General features: G+C 43.9%; 1 protein-coding gene across 9 annotated transcripts in view; it reads right to left on the bottom strand.

Annotated features, from left to right (window-relative positions):
* Positions 1–320: 320 nt before the first annotated feature.
* Rsbn1l (round spermatid basic protein 1-like) overlaps positions 321–15,702 on the bottom strand; it is a 78,883-nt gene continuing 63,501 nt past the window's right edge. For 8 of the 9 annotated variants that reach the window (XM_063285957.1, XM_063285958.1, XM_039107499.2 and 5 more), the window contains 4 exons: positions 12,734–12,876; positions 6,472–6,639; positions 1,484–1,592; positions 321–1,404 (listed from right to left, as the gene is read on the bottom strand). In XM_063285957.1, the coding sequence (XP_063142027.1) occupies positions 787–1,404; positions 1,484–1,592; positions 6,472–6,639; positions 12,734–12,876 (1,038 nt within the window). In that variant the 3' untranslated portion in view covers positions 321–786. The remainder of the gene's footprint in view (positions 1,405–1,483; positions 1,593–6,471; positions 6,640–12,733; positions 12,877–15,702) is intronic. The other variant, NM_001135872.1, reaches the window with a different exon arrangement.

The raw sequence follows: 15,702 nt of genomic DNA, 5'->3' as shown, positions 1-15,702 counted from the left end.
ACACACAGCACACATCTACACACGTACCCACACACACGCATGCACACTCGCACGCACACACACACAAACAGCACACATGTAGACGCTCATGCACACACACGTACGTACACACGCACATGCACACTCCATATATATATATGCTTTCATAACTGAATCGTGGCTTTCTGAATGCTTGTACAGTACGGAAAATTTAAGTATTTACGAGATTTGAACACACATTTCCCCTCCATCACTTCCCCTCATGTATATTTTAACAAACATAATATATCAAACAATTAAACTGAATTGTCAGTATGTTTTTGCAAATTCAACAGAAAGCATTTAGTATTATGAACCTTTATTAAGTGGCTCACATCTCAATATAAATCGCACTAAGAAGGTTTTGTAGAGCTATTTACACTACAGTGCTGACACGTTTAAAAGGAAAAAAAGTTGGTATAAATAAGCTCTATGGAAAAAACCTTAAATTGTCAAAAGAAGAATTCTGGCTCATATTACAAAAAATATATTTATATGATTTTTGTCAGCTCTATTCTAAAACCTAAAACTCCAATTCAAATGACTTTCCTAAAGACTCCTGCGTATTTAACCCTGCAGTGTTTACAGTGCATCTGGCCCTAAGTGCACTCGTTATACTTCCCGGGTATGGACAGGCACTGAGGAATGTTACAAAGCTACATAAACTATATTTTGTAACAGACTTGAGAGCATTTCCTAGGCTTGCTTTCAGATTTCATGAATCATTACAAATTATTTTTAAAGAAAGGTCATATGCAATGTCCAAGTTTAGCACACATTGTTCTCATCACTTCTGTCCTGGTTTGAAGGTATACAACTATGTTGCCGTGTATCGACTTCCTGAACACTTCCAGGACACAAGTCTTCCTTTAAGTCTTTGTTGGTGTTCTCAAATTTAGAATCCATGTCAATGTGAAAATCTGAAAACTGAACATGATCTGACTTTGCCTTACTGCTCTTGCCTTCTGTGTTATTTGGTGTTCTAGTCTTTGCAGATACAGTAACCGTCACGGGTTCTTCCTTGATGTTTAGAGACACAACAGGTTCCTGTTTAACTTGTGGGGATTCATACTTAGAATGAAGTCTGTCTGACAACACAGGGTCTGAGGAGCTTTGGTTCTCCGTGTGAGTTCCAAGAACTGATGATGTGGGACCTGATGGTATGCCTTGTTCGTGAGTGACTGTACTGTGACAAGTGTCCTCTGCGTGATATAATTTAAGTCGAACGTGCCATGCCAAACTGCATACAGCCGAAACTGTCTTGAATTGATGGACAACATTCCGTGGAATAAAATAAATGTCATTATCATATAGCTGAATCCTGGCATAGCGAATGCCTTCTCTCCTCAGCTGATTAAGTTTTGCATCGTCAACCCACTGTACACACTGAAAAAAGAAACAAGAATACAGGTAAGTCTTTGCACAACAAAACCTAAATGAAAAATGGTAATTATTTAAGTTTTACCTGGGACAGTGGAGGTTCGTGTAAATCTAATTGCATTCGTTGAACTACTTCTAAGAAATCTTCTGCGTGAAAACAAATGACATCTTTGGTTACTCGGGGTTGATCAGGCCTGTAAAAAAGAGTGATGGCGATGAAATCTTCCACGCATGCTCCATTCTCTTAGGTCCTTCATACGCTCAAGTAAAACTGGTGTATGCTCAACAGACAGAGGAAATCAGTTATACATTTAAGCCAAAGGTTTACACCATGAGCTCCAATCTAAGCAACTTTCTTTAGTATTGCTGTCGCAAGAGCTTGAAAAATTAGAATACAGAATCGATTTAAAATTAGAATTGTAATGCTTTGTCTAAGTTATACAAACCATAAAAACTAAGTATCTCATTTTACAGTACAGCTCAATGCTCCTTTAAATGAAGGATTAAAATCACAAGAGCTGCAGAGAAGACGTTGGAGCCTGCGTAGAAAGGCATGGACCACATACATGTCCTTGGGTCTGTGTGTACACTGCAAGGGCTGAGCTTGGGAAAACAAAACTGTGGTTATCAGAGACTGGGAGGAGGAAGACTTGTGTACAGAGAGGATAAGTAAAGATGGATTTGGATAAGAAGAGTAACTGGAAATGTTCAGGAGTTTACAAGATGGTGACTATGGCTAACAATTGTATATTGCTAAACAGAAGGAGAACTTGATTCCCACCACATAAAAATGGTGCATGTTATGGTAGAAGTAAGTGACAGATAAAGCAGCTGCCCTGTTCTGACTGTTACAGTGTATACCTGTGGTTGAAATATTACACTGTGACTCACATGTTCATTTAATGTCATTAATTTTTATAATAAGAAGTGTGGGCAAAGGTGGTTCATGTGTATAACCTGAGCTGGAGTGACAAGGAGCAGGGGGATAATTTCTTGTTCTATAGCAGATACTACCTGTCTACCTGAATCCCCCCCAATCTTAAAGAATCGTGGGCACTGAGCAGGTCGGGCCACGTAGTAGTAGATGGGGTGCACACAAGTCCTCAGTGACTCTTGCTCAGTAAGCTCACTGCTGTAGTTACTAGTGCACATTAAGTCTGCAGAGTAGTGAGACCTAGCAACAATAAGTTAAGAAATGTTCATTACAATATTCACATTCTTCACCGCAGACATTAAGCTTCCGAAATATATAAATACATTTTCACAGATGCTTGAAATAAATTTTTGAAGTAAAATTCCAAGCAATGTAATTATGTAAGAAAGTTCATAACAGGGTCTATCCAGCCTGACAGAGTCAACTAACGAAAAACATAACCCATCAATATCCAAAGCTGTAGAGCCCGGTCTCACTCAGCTACCACGCCTACAGAGTACGCCCATACCGAGGGCTCAGGAGGACAGTGCAGACGATGGGTGGTAAGAGTCTAAGAGCCTGATGGCAGGGGCTATGCTATGAGACTGTGTCTCCTAATAATGTCAGGAGCGCCACCATAAAGCCTCACCAACATAACCACCCACAGAGCACACCAACAAACATGCCAAATTGCATCGGGGAAACCATAGGGCCTCAACCCTACACAAAGAATCACAGGCCACTTGTGCTCCCCAGAGAAAGGCACACTGACTGGTTGTCAAGGGCCCAACGGTCAGTCCTGAGAACATACACACAGGTAACAGTAGATGGAGACTCTGTCTGTGCACACGAATACACACATGCATGCAGCAGTGACCGATGAGAGCAGTGAGGGATGATGGAGGGGCTGGAGGGAGCAAAGGGAAGGGAGAGACGCTGGCGTTTAAACACAGTTTCACACACAGAACTGATGTCACAACACAGTCAATTCCCAAGGTTCAGTGACAGGGGATCGTGGATGACGCTATATACAGAAAATGACAGTAACCAGTCACTGGAATACAGACTTTTCAAAAACAATACAAACCTGAAGAAAACTGAACTGAAAGAAAAACACGGTCGCTCAATAATCCTGCCTCCACGATGTTCTCTCCCAATGCATGGGAGCTCATGGCCGTGCACTAACCCCGCTAAAACCATGTGTAAGTCCAGGAAACCCACCCTTCTTTAAACTGTTTCTCCAACATTTTTTATCACAGCAACAAGAGAAGTAACTGACAGACTAAGCCTGAGAGACAGAAAGTGGTAGATTAATGGGTATTTGAGGGGAAGAAAACGGAAGTGATTAGCTGCCAAGAATACTGAGGGAGGTCAAAGTTCTACATCTTCACTGTGGTACCAGTAAATAAATTAGTCAAAATAAGCAACAGACTTAAAACTGGTGTATGTTTCATTGAATGCAAATTATACCAACTGAATTATGGGCAGAAGGGCTCAACAGGTAAAGCAGGGGACAAGCAGATGTGAGAGCCTGAGCTCATCCCCAGAGCCCACGAGCAGAGCTGAATAGTGCAGTCCCAGAGTTCATGGGGCAAGCTGGGAGATGAAAGCAAGAAAATCCTGGGAGCCTGCAGGCAGCTGTCCTCCTCACAGATGAGGGTAAAGACCAACAACGGAGGCTATCCTCTGACCTTCATGTGCGCGTGCACACACACACACACACACACACACACACACACACACACACACACACGGTTTACAAAGGAAAACCAAATTTTTATGAAGCAAACCCCAAATACACGCATTACAGAAGTCCTGTCTCAATAATGCGTGTACACTTATGTAGTATGGGTAATGATCCACAAAACCTGCCCTATGTACAAAAGAGTTCTCTGTAGTCTAAATCAATGCTAAACTAGACACAGCACAATACTGTCATCTCAGCCATCAAGACACCTGAGAAAAGCGGTTGGCAGAGGCAGAAAAGTTTATCCCAGGCAACATGATGAGATACTACCTCAAAAAAAAAAAAAAAAAAAAAAAGACAAAAACAAAAACAAAAAACCCACTGTTTACAGGCCAGGCATACAGACGCACATCTGGAAAGCAGAGGGAGGCAGGCAGATGTCTGTGACTTCAAGGCCGGCCTAGTCTGCATAACTAAACTGGGGGTCAGAGAGACAGTTCAGGAGTTAGGAACACTCACTTCTTCCAGAGGAGCTGGATTTGGTTCCCAGCATCTGTATAAGTCAATTCACAGTTACCTGTGATGCCAGTTCCTGAGGATCCAACACCCTCTTCTGGCCCCATGGATGCATCGAAATCTTAAATGGACACTAACATAGCCGCAAGAACACTTTAGTTCCGCCAGGCATGGTGGCGGTGCATCTCAGCATGTGGGAGGCAGAGGCAGCCCAATCTCTCTGTGACCTTGAGGGCAGCCTGGTCTACAGAGCAAGTCCAGGACAGTCAGGACTACGCAGAAAAACCCTCAATCAAACAAAAAAGAGGCTGGAGAGATGGCTCAGCGGTTAAGAGCATTGACTGCTCTTCCAGAGGTCCTGAGTTCAATTCCCAGCAACCACATGGGGGCTCACAACCATCTGTAATGGGATCGGATGCAGTCTTCTGGTGCATCTGAAGACAGCGACAGTGTACTTATACAATACATACATACATACATACATACATACATACATACATACATACATACATACAAACAGACAGACATGCATGCATTCATATATATGGCATGGAGAGAGGGAGGAGGAAAAAAGAGAGAGGAAACAAAAGAATGATAGTTTGATACTTAGTATAAAGAAAAACATAGCAGAACATAAAACAAATGAAAGTAGGAAGTGACAACAGCTTCCCCAGTGTCAGTACACATCAGAACCCAGTGATGACACATGGCCTTGTTACAGACCAGGCCATAGTCTGCTGCATGGACCTGCACATGGTCCAAACAGGCTCTTGCTCCTTGGAGTGATCACTAGGACTCTGCCACACCCACAGGAAGCAATAGCACAGCTCTTACAGGGCTAACAGGACCACTTGCCACCCATCTTTAATATTAGCACAGTAAAAAGGCGCAATGGGGCCTAAAGTGGCCAGCTTGCTCCAAGCACTCAGGCTAACTGCTGAGAGGCAGGCCCAGTCAAACAGAGAGGGTGGCAAACAGCACTAGACTCTTTGTGGTATCAATCTACAAGGCAGAACTACAATTTCCCCTTAATGAAGAGGTATGCTACATTAGAAGTCCCTATTTCCTTATACGGAAATTTTAAGTTATACTTTTCATAAAACCTTAAAGGCTACAGAATTTTAAAAGCACTTTAAGAATTAAACTAGTTTCTGGAAGTTATAGAGTTGGTGCAACAGGTAAGAAGCAGCACTTGCTGCTGAGGACCTGAGTTTGGATCTCAGCACCCACCCATGTAATAAGCCAGGCATAAATCCCTGCAACTCTAACCCTAATACTGTTCAGGCAGAGACAGGAAGAAGCAGAGACGAGAGGAATGAGTCTTAGACCTAGCACTTACTACCTAAGTCGATGACCCTGCACGATGCGTTCCTGTGTGTAAGTAAAAGAGCAGGTAAACTGAGACAGCATGTGTAAATGGGCACATAGTAAATACCAAGTCAATCTGGCTAACAGTGCTACCACTGCCCGGTCTGACCGTCTTTAAATGGCATACAACTTAAATTCCAGCACTTGGGAGACAGAGGCAGATGAATCTCTGTGGCCAGCCTGATTTATATAGTGAGTTCCAAGCCAGTCATACATAGTAAGGCCAGCTATATAGTAACATCCTGTCTCAAAAATAATGAAATTACATTTTTAAAAAAGAGAAAAGTAGTGATAAAATAAAATAACAGAGTCTGCAAGACTCTGGGTTCATACCCTAATACAACCATCACCAACCAATACCAATAGTGGGGACTGGAGCAGCAGCTCAGTAGTTAAGAGCACTGGCTGTTCTTCCAGAGGATCTGGGTCCATCCCCAACGCCCACGTGCTCCCGGTTGTCTGTCATTCCGGTTTCAGAGCACCAGATGCCTTCTTCTGGCCTCAGCAGGCCCTGCACACATGTGGTACTCAGGTAAAATACCCATGTACATAAAGTAATACATCTCAAAGCAGGCAGTAGTGTACGTACCGCTGTCCACAGTGCACAGCCTTCAGCACGCCAACAGCTGCGGTGGTCTGTCGTTCAAAGCCTTGGCCTATGTGATCCGCATGGGCTCTCGTCCTGTCTTCAAACAGCATCTCCCGAGGCTCGCTGGTTCGAGGTAGATACTGAAGGTTTTTTATTTCATTGGTAGTTCTGTTTTTAGAAAGAGATTTATATTTATATACTGTAGTTTGTTTCCTTACCAGATATTTCCATAATCACAATTTCAGACAGAAGGAGATTTTAATTTTTAAAAAGAATAAAGGCAAACAAAAAGTACACACACCAATTCCCTAGTCTGGGAAACACCTCTCACACAGTGGCAGGGCTACTCTGTATAGGACTGTGCACTTATTTAATATATATAATGCATACTTCTAGAACAGACAAATTTTAAATGCATCCTGCATGACACATGCTTTAGGCCAGGTGCTACATAGTTACTGAGACTACTAAAGGAGACTACAGTGACAGATGAGGCTGCTATCCTTAGGAGAATTTCAAAGATAAAAACTTAATAATAAACAGATTAACAAGAAAGGATCAAAGAAAGAGGTTAACAACAAAAGCCTAGGCTGTGACACTCTTCACAAAAGAGTTTGCTGAAGGCAGGAAGAAGCTTCTAGCTGTGCTCTACAAGACAGCAATCTTCCACTGACGCTGGTCCCTCCTCATCTTCTAGAGTTCATAAGCACAGAGCCTGTCAGCCAGTATCCTTGCACACTGGAGAGATCTCACCTGTTAGTCTACAGACTGGGGAAAGGGGGAAACCAGTCTGCCCAGAAGCTAGCGTTCTCCTCCTCTGTAGTTTGTGGCTGCTATTCCAGACGGCCCCATAGTTGGTCTCTGCCCAGTTACTCTCCCCGAGAGCATTCGCGGGCTCTAGCTCCCCACTCTACTGTTTGCTGCCTTGTGCATCCTGTGTGGGCTCACCAGACTGTAACTCTACTGTTCGCTGTTCTTTGTGATTAATATTCTACCTGTGTCAGAAGTCACATCAGGCTCCAACTTTCTACAGAAGGCTAGAGGACTTCTAGTTGATACCACATACAAATCCTTCACCACACATGTAGCATATGTACCTGATATTAGTTAGACAGCAACAGACCATGGAAGCTCCATATATCATGGCCAATAATCATGGAGTACAGAGGAACTCTGCCAGGGACAGGTGAACGTTTGTAAATTATATGTGAATGTTTGTGTCTGCACTGTTCTGGGAACAGACTCTCTGACTAAACTCTCTGCAGACCCTCAAACAAGCAGTGGCAGTGGCAGTGGCACAAATCCTTGATCCTGGCAGTCCAGAGGCTGAGGCAGCAGATCTCTATCAACTTGAGGCCACCCTGGCATACACAGTGAGTTCCAGGACAACAGGGCTGTCAGGGCTGGAGAGATGGTTCTGCAGGTAAAGGCAGGACTGCTCTGGCAGAGGACCAGAGGTCAGTTTCCAGAGCTCCTGCTGGTGACTCAGAAGCACTGTAACTCTTAGCTCCAGGGGGATGGGCCACCTCTGTCCTCCACAGGCACCTGTACATACCCCCTCCACACACACACATACCCAAATATAAACACATAATTCAATGTTCAAAGTAATCTTTCCAATCTGAAGAAGGAATAAGCTCTGAAAAACACAGCTCTACAACTGCTATCGATTTAGGGACTTCCTCCCAGAGCCCAGGACCTGCCAGGCAGCAGACACTATGGAACAAGGATTTACTAAGCAGCAGACACTGTGGAACAAGGATTTACCAAGCAGCAGACACTATGGAACAAGGATTTACTAAGCAGCAGACACTGTGGAACAAGGATTTACCAAGCAGCAGACACTGTGGAACAAGGATTTACCAAGCAGCAGACACTATGGAACAAGGATTTACTAAGCAGCAGACACTGTGGAACAAGGATTTACTAAGCAGCAGACACTGTGGAACAAGGATTTACCAAGCAGCAGACACTGTGGAACAAGGATTTACCAAGCAGCAGACACTGTGGAACAAGGATTTACCAAGCAGCAGACACTGTGGAACAAGGATTTACCAAGCAGCAGACACTATGGAACAAGGATTTACCAAGGAGCAGACACTATGGAACAAGGATTTACTAAGCAGCAGACACTGTGGAACAAGGATTTACTAAGCAGCAGACACTGTGGAACAAGGATTTACCAAGCAGCAGACACTGTGGAACAAGGATTTACTAAGCAGCAGACACTGTGGAACAAGGATTTACTAAGCAGCAGACACTGTGGAACAAGGATTTACTAAGCAGCAGACACTGTGGAACAAGGATTTACCAAGCAGCAGACACTATGGAACAAGGATTTACCAAGCAGCAGACACTATGGAACAAGGATTTACCAAGGAGCAGACACTATGGAACAAGGATTTACTAAGGAGCAGACACTGTGGAACAAGGATTTACTAAGCAGCAGACACTGTGGAACAAGGATTTACTAAGCAGCAGACACTGTGGAACAAGGATTTACTAAGGAGCAGACACTATGGAACAAGGATTTACTAAGCAGCAGACACTGTGGAACAAGGATTTACTAAGCAGCAGACACTGTGGAACAAGGATTTACCAAGCAGCAGACACTATGGAACAAGGATTTACCAAGCAGCAGACACTGTGGAACAAGGATTTACCAAGCAGCAGACACTATGGAACAAGGATTTACTAAGCAGCAGACACTGTGGAACAAGGATTTACTAAGCAGCAGACACTGTGGAACAAGGATTTACCAAGCAGCAGACACTATGGAACAAGGATTTACTAAGCAGCAGACACTATGGAACAAGGATTTACTAAGCAGCAGACACTGTGGAACAAGGATTTACTAAGCAGCAGACACTATGGAACAAGGATTTACTAAGCAGCAGACACTGTGGAACAAGGATTTACCAAGCAGCAGACACTATGGAACAAGGATTTACTAAGCAGCAGACACTGTGGAACAAGCCCAATAGAGTCCTGCAGTAACGAAACCCACCACTTACTCACTCAAGGACAGCTTGGTCTGTTTTGTTTGGGTTTTGGATTAAGTCTGATTTTTGTTTAAGTTTATTCAGTGTATGTGCATGAATGTTTTGCCTGCATATATGTAGTACATCGTGTGTGTACCTGGTGCCTTCAGAGGTCAGAAGCAAGTGTAGGATCCCCAGCACTGAATGGCTCTGAGCATCATGTGGGTGGTGGGAATAGAACCCGAGTCTTCTAAGATAAAAAGGCTCTAACTACTGAGCCATCTCTCCAGCCCCTGGTCTATTGCTTAAAATAATCCATGTAATCATTCAAATAATTTTAGTTATCTACAGAAAAAGCCACTACTTCGCCTTCTGCCACCAACTCTATGATCACAAAGTTAACTTAGTACATTTGTCTAACCTTTTCTCCACATACAGTTTTAAAAATATATTCTTAATAATTCTTTGAGAATGTCACACATGTGTACAATGTATTTTTGAGGATAGTCACCTCCTACTCCTCCCTATAACTTCTTCTAGATGTTTCCCCCACATCACTGCCTTTTTCCAACTTTATGTCTTTAATTTTAAAAACCCAACAACACTATTTTTACTGCCCATATACTCATGGACATGAAGACACCCTCTGGGACAAAGCTGACCAGGAACCACAACCTGGAAGAAACCTGGCCTCTCCCTCCCTCAGAAGCTATCAGCTGCCAACAGTTAGGAGTCAGGCAGGGCTCATGACTCCCTGGCCCTTCATGTTAGAATGTTAACTGGCTTGATCTTGTGCTGGTCTTATATAGGTAACCGTAGTTGTTCTGAGTTCTTGAGTGCAGCAATGCTGTATTTCCAGAAGACACTGCCTCACTGGGATCCTCTCTGACCTCTGGTTCTTATAATCTTTCTTTCCCTTCCTCTAAAATCTTGAGGAAAAGGGAGTGTTATTAGGAGATTCAGGCATGAAAGTCTCAAATTCAGGACCAATTATGAATATGTAGTAAGGCCCTGTTTCAAATACTCAGACTTATCACTGGTTACTTTGTGAAATAGCCATCTTGAAGATCAGAAACAAACAGGGAGAGAATTGTGAAGGTCATGAAGTCATAAAGAGAATGTACTGAAATATGTTGCAGGAGAGCATCTGACAAGGAGAGAAAAGGGACCAACGAGCTAAAATGCAGTGGCTGTTGTTTATAGCAGCTAAGGAGAGAGTCCCTTGGTCTTACCGCATGGGCCATTTGTTCCTTGTTTGGATAGATAAGTGAGCACCTGTTTCAAAAATGTGACATTATTTTTTAATATCCTAGCTATTTGTTCAGTGCCCCTGGACATTAGGGCTGGGCTCCAGATTACTTGAGAAGACATCGTGTCGCTGGAGTCCATCTCCAAGTAGTCCTGGCCTGATAGCGAGTAGGAATTTCACGCTCCTGCTCCCATGCCTTCCCTGCCTTGATGGGGATGCCCTCCTACAACATTCAGTTTACTATACGCCTCACACACACGTGCGCACACACACACACGCGCGCACACACACACGCTCTCCTTCCTTAAAACTGCTCTGTCAGGCACTTTTGTCCCAGAAACCTATGAAGTGACCAATAAAAATGCCCTTCCAGATCTAAACAGTTTTACCATATTTTTACAAGAATATATAAAATATATTTAATGTTCCCTGGTGGTAGACATTTAGACGTGTTAAGTACCGTGGTGCAAACAATGCCACAATTAACACCCTTACATACTAGCTTCTAGTGCTTTTATTTCTCAAGATAGATCATCCCAAGAGTAAGGGATCACAACTGGATATTACTTTCACAGAACTCTGCTAAATCTTCTATAAACGATATATAAAAAGCTTGCCTCATATGCCTATTAGCCCATAATCTTATTTTACTATTTGTTGACAAATAATGAACAGAAATCTCTCATCTACCTCTCTCTAAATGAAAACTTACCTGGCAGGTGATTATTTCTCTACCAGATGCTTACATGTTCTCATTAGCTCAGGAAGTCTCTCCTTGGCTCATTAGTTTCAGTTTGCCACATTTAATCCAGTCAATCACCATTATGAACCTGGCTGTTCAGACCTATTGCTCAAACAGTACTGTCACTTGGTGGCTGGGTTTGTCTGCGGTTGCTGAGGTTTCTTTCAGGCTAAGTTTTATGGTGACATTTTACTGTTTACCTGTTCAGCTCTAACTTTTTTTAAAAATGTTTTTATTGCTGAGCTGGAGTTTTTCCTATAGGAAGCTACTTTTAAAGATTTATTTATTTGTTTGTTTGTTTGTTTGTTTATTTATTTATTTATTTATTTATTTATTTATTTATTTATTATAAGTACACTGTAGCTGTCTTCAGACGCACCAGAAGAGGGCATCAGATCCCATTATCGATGGTTGTGAGCCACCATGTGGTTGCTGGGAATTGAACTCAGAACCTCCAAAAGAGCAGTCAGTGCTCTTAGCCACTGAGCCATCTCTCCAGCCCTATCTCTAACTTTTTTTATGAGACAGGCACTCTGCCTCTATTTTCTTTAAGACAGACTACCGACAACTTATTCCAATATAATTTTATCCACATATCATATATTAAGTGGTAAATATATTCACATTTGTGAGCTTTATCCTCTTCCAATAACCTATTTGAGTCTTATTTTGGGGGAGAGGGCGGTTTGGGGGACTCGAGACAGGGTTTCTCTATGAACTCTTGGCTGCCCTGGAACTCACTCTATGGACCAGGCTGGGCTCAAACTCAAAGAAATCTGCCTGCCTCTGCCTGGCAAGTGCTGGGTTAAAGGTGTGCACCACCATGCCCAGCTCTATTTGAGTCTTCGGGTAATTTTCAATAACTAAGTGCCTTGCCCTTCCTCTTTTTAAACTGTAAACTCACTCTCTGCAGTGCAAGGAGCACAGATCCAGCTGAGGCAGACAGTCCGCTGACAGGATCTCCGCTCTGTCGATCCGGAGCACAGCGCTCTGTGTGTCACTGGGCACCCCCATCAGGGGGTTCAGTCCTTAACACAGGTTCAACAGTCGGTAAGTGTGGTCCAAAATCTCTGTGTGAGCGACACCTTCCAACTCCTAGTTGTAAGTTATTTCAATGGCTGATTTCTCATGTCTGTGTTATAAAACTGTGCTGTTTAATAACCAAGTATATTAACATGTGGCCCGTGCCAGTCATTTTCTTCAACTTATGCTATAAAGTTTTTCTTCTACAATAGACACACACACACACACCCAAGCCCATCCTCACTAATAAAGATGTGTGCAACAAACCTTTTCCTTTTGAAGGGTGACTTTGGCATATCAGCCACAGGGATCATTTGTTCTCCTGGACGCACCCACATGATGGGACCATCATCACTATCTTTCCGACTCTCTAATTTTAGACTAGATAGTGTTCCCCATGGCAATGTACACTAGAAATAAATAATTACATAAATTAATTATTTTCAAAATATATCTTCAAATACATATTAAAAATACTGCATGGAGGGATATATGGGTGGGGGTAGGAAAGAGAAGGGGGAAAATGTAATTATATTATAATCTCAAAAGGAGAAATTAAATGTTGACCTGAAAGCCAATAGATGAAACAGATTGATAATTAAAAAAAAAAAAACAACTCTCTAATTCTCCCTGTAAGAATCCTTACAATGTACTAATAAATTAAAAGCTAAAATGAGACTATAGGAAGAAAAAAGTTGTCCCCCCTTACACACAAATTCATACACAACTTAAGCATTTGAAATACATACTAACATATCCCTATATTTATCATATGTTTAGCTTCAAACAGTTGTGCTTTAACTCCTCTCAGAAGAACAAGTGTGCTCACAGGGCTCGTGGGCCTGCCCTCCTAGAGGTGTGAGTCAGCGTCCTCATCATCTGTCACTCTTCTCCCCAACAAACACAGGGCAATATAATTCCAATACGTGGCCAAATAAGCAAGTGGCCTCCAAACAACCTTGAAAACAAATCTGAGTTTAAAAACCTAAGTGTTTCCTTAATTAGCCATAGTCAAATACAACATCAAATATATATATATATATATGTATGTATGTATGTATGTATAATATATATATATATAATATATATATAACAGTGAAAGTAAAGATATACATATTTGTTTAGTAGTTTCTTTTTTGTTTTGGCTTTTCTGTAGCCTTGGAACTTGCTCTGTAAACTAGGAGAGTCTCCAACTCAGAGATCCACCTGCCTCTGCCTCCTGAGTGTTGGGATTAAAGGTGTGAAGCAGCAGCACCTCCTCCTCCTCCTCCTCCTCCTCCACCTCCTCTTCCTCCTCCTCCACCTCCTCCTCCTCTTCCACCTCCTCCTCCTCTACCTCCTCCTCCTCCTCCTCCTCCACCTCCTCCTCCTCCTCCTCCTCCACCTCCTCCTCCTCCTCCACCTCCTCCTCCTCCTCCTCCTCCTCCTCCTCCTCCTCCTCCTCCTCTTCCTCCTACTCTTCCACCTCCTCCTCCTCTACCTCCTCTTCCTCCTCCTCTACCTCCTCTTCCTCCTCCTCCACCACCTCCTCCTCCTCCTACTCCTCCTCTTCCTCCACCTCCTCTTCCTCCTCCTCCACCTCCTCCTCCTCCTCCTCCACCTCCTCCTCCTCCTCCTCCTCCTACTCCTCCTCCTCCTCCTCCTACTCCTCCTCCTCCTCCTACTCTTCCACCTCCTCCTCCTCCACCTCCTCTTCCTCCTCCTCTACCTCCTCTTCCTCCTCCTCCACCACCTCCTCCTCCTCCTCCTACTCCTCCTCCTCCTCTACCTCCTCTTCCTCCTCCTCCACCACCTCCTCCTCCTCCTACTCCTCCTCTTCCTCCACCTCCTCTTCCTCCTCCTCCACCTCCTCCTCCTCCTCCTCCACCTCCTCCTCCTCCTCCTCCTCCTACTCCTCCTCCTCCTCCTACTCCTCCTCCTCCTCCTACTCTTCCACCTCCTCCTCCTCCACCTCCTCTTCCTCCTCCTCTACCTCCTCTTCCTCCTCCTCCACCACCTCCTCCTCCTCCTCCTATTCCTCCTCCTCCACCACCTCCTCCTCCTCCTCCTACTCTTCCACCTCCTCCTCCTCCACCTCCTCTTCCTCCTCCTCCACCACCTCCTCCTCCTCCTCCTACTCCTCCTCCTCCTCCTACTCCTCCTCCTCCTCCTACTCCTCCTCCTCCTCCTACTCTTCCACCTCCTCCTCCTCCACCTCCTCTTCCTCCTCCTCCACCACCTCCTCCTCCTCCTCCTATTCCTCCTCCTCCACCACCTCCTCCTCCTCCTCCTACTCCTCCTCCTCCTCCACCTCCTCTTCCTCCTCCTCCACCTCCTCTTCCTCCTCCTCTACCTCCTCTTCCTCCTCCTCCACCACCTCCTCCTCCTCCTCCTCCTCCACCTCCTCTTCCTCCTCCTCCACCTCCTCCTCCTCCTCCTCCTCCACCTCCTCCTCCTCCTACTCCTCCTCCTCCTCCTCCTCCTCCTCCACCTCCTCCTCCTCCACCACCACCTCCACCACCTGGCCGTAGTTTCCTGAAAAGGCAACTGGTCTTAAAGCAGAAATTAAATTGGAATTAAAAAATGAGAGAGAATAGAAGGAAGATCACAAGATCTCTATGATGGAATGGTGTTTTTTAATCACCTCATAGTTCCTTTTGAAAGAAATAATTTCTCTAGAAAATGCTTAAAATAAGATTTGAAGCAACCATTCTATAAAATATCACTTAATAATGATTATAATCAAAGTATCTGACATGACTAGCTGGAAGAAAAAGAAACTTTAAAAGCTATAAAAGGGGGAAAAAAAGATTACAGTGAAAGTAAAAATATCTATAAACACTTAAGACAGAAAATCAGGTGTGCAGAAGTGAAAACAGAAGATGCCCATGTGGTAAGTAAGCTTTAGATTGGTCTCATACTCCGCTGTGAGCGAGGGCCTACATTTCAGGGGAGGTTCACACTGACCTCGGAATGACTGATTATTAAAAACTTACCTACCCAGCTCAGAGGCTTCTCTGTCGATGGGATGCCCCAGATAACCCATAGCAAGAATGCAGCAGCTCAGCAGGTAAAAGCTGGGCACACAAAGCTAGAGATCTGAGTTTAATGCCCACAACTCATGCCAATAGGAAAGGAGAGATGAGACTCCACATGAAAAAGGAAAGAAGGGGTTGGGGATTTAGCTCGGTGGTAGAGCGCTTGCCTAGCAAGCACAAGGCCCTGGGTTCGGTCCCCAGCTCCGAAAAAAAAAGAAA

Source organism: Rattus norvegicus, chromosome 4 (assembly GCF_036323735.1).
Source record: "Rattus norvegicus strain BN/NHsdMcwi chromosome 4, GRCr8, whole genome shotgun sequence".
NCBI lineage: Eukaryota > Metazoa > Chordata > Mammalia > Rodentia > Muridae > Rattus > Rattus norvegicus.
Note: the sequence above shows the minus strand (reverse complement) of the source record. Positions and strands in the feature narration are given on the sequence as shown.